Source organism: Aplysia californica, unplaced genomic scaffold (genome assembly GCF_000002075.1).
Source record: "Aplysia californica isolate F4 #8 unplaced genomic scaffold, AplCal3.0 scaffold00053, whole genome shotgun sequence".
NCBI classification, from domain to species: Eukaryota; Metazoa; Mollusca; class Gastropoda; order Aplysiida; family Aplysiidae; genus Aplysia; species Aplysia californica.
In genome coordinates, this window is record NW_004797323.1 from 1,532,000 (window position 1) to 1,533,130 (window position 1,131).

The following is a 1,131-nucleotide window of genomic DNA, read 5'->3' on the forward strand; positions in this document are numbered from 1 at the left end:
ACGAAGAATTCGCATGCGAAGAAAAAAGTTTCGGTCCCTCGTGCGAAACAAAATCTTCGCATGCGAATTTCGGACTCGGCCATGCTAAATTCCTGTATATGGATTCACCCAATGACAAAAACGTTGGTGCGAAAACAATAATTCGCAAGCGAAATTCGCACCCGAAGTTCGCATCGGTTTTTCGGGCATATGGAATGTCAGCTTTAAGCTCCTATGATGACGAAGATATAGTTTTTATTAGATGCGTAAACGTTTCTAAAGTATGGGAACAATGTCAAAGAACAACCCTTCACGCAATTTGAAAAATTAAAAACTAAAAAACACTACCCCCAAAGAAAAAGCCAACAAAAGGTTTTTTAAAATTCAAAAATAGACGAGACCACGCAGACAAGACCACACATTTTGTTCAACCAACATACTTCTAGACTTATTATATGGATTACAACGCCAGGTATACCCACGCTGTTACTCTCGACAACGGCCGGGGGCTCTGTAAACTCGGAGAATTCGCAATTTAGATTAAACGTTGTCAAATTAATTGTAGATCTGTTTATTGTTTGTGTGAGCAGACGTGCCCATTCAAGAAACCCGCAATATAATTTGTGTCCCTCCGCCGTTAGGTCTGTTACTGACGTTATTTTCTTGAACACACAAAAGAGTTACCTGTAAAACACGGACTTGTTAGTTCCGTTGAAGGCTGTGCGTTTGTCAAAGCCACCATATCTGCCGTTCGCCGTCACAGCGGCAGCCTGTGGACTTGGGGTGATCTGAAACCAGAACAAAAAGAAGGTTACAGCTAAGAGAGAGAAAAAAAGAAGATTGCATTAGGTTTTGAGGGTTCTACTTAAGTCTATTGAATCTAACTCCTTGGATATTCGTTTTCATTGTTCATCTTACAGATGTGCGGGGGAGAAAGCTGACTTTTTTTTTTTTACATAGTAATCAAAGTTAGACAAAGAACCAAATACAGATAAGGCCACCCACTTAAAGCTTACCTACAATGGGAACATAATTAACAGAACTTCTGAGTCGACTTGGCCTCACTGAATTGTGAACGCACAAACACATAATAAATATGTCTGTCTGTCTGTCTGTCTGTCTGTCTGTCTGTCTGTCTGTCTGTCTGTCTGT

The 1,131-nt window shown here is 40.4% G+C and overlaps 1 protein-coding gene across 1 annotated transcript in view; it reads right to left on the minus strand.

Moving 5' to 3' along the window:
- LOC101861940 overlaps window positions 1-1,131 on the minus strand; it is a 15,056-nt gene that overhangs the window by 3,216 nt on the left and 10,709 nt on the right. The window contains exon 8 of the mRNA XM_035968361.1: window positions 664-767. Coding sequence (XP_035824254.1) covers window positions 664-767 — 104 coding nt within the window. The remainder of the gene's footprint in view (window positions 1-663; window positions 768-1,131) is intronic.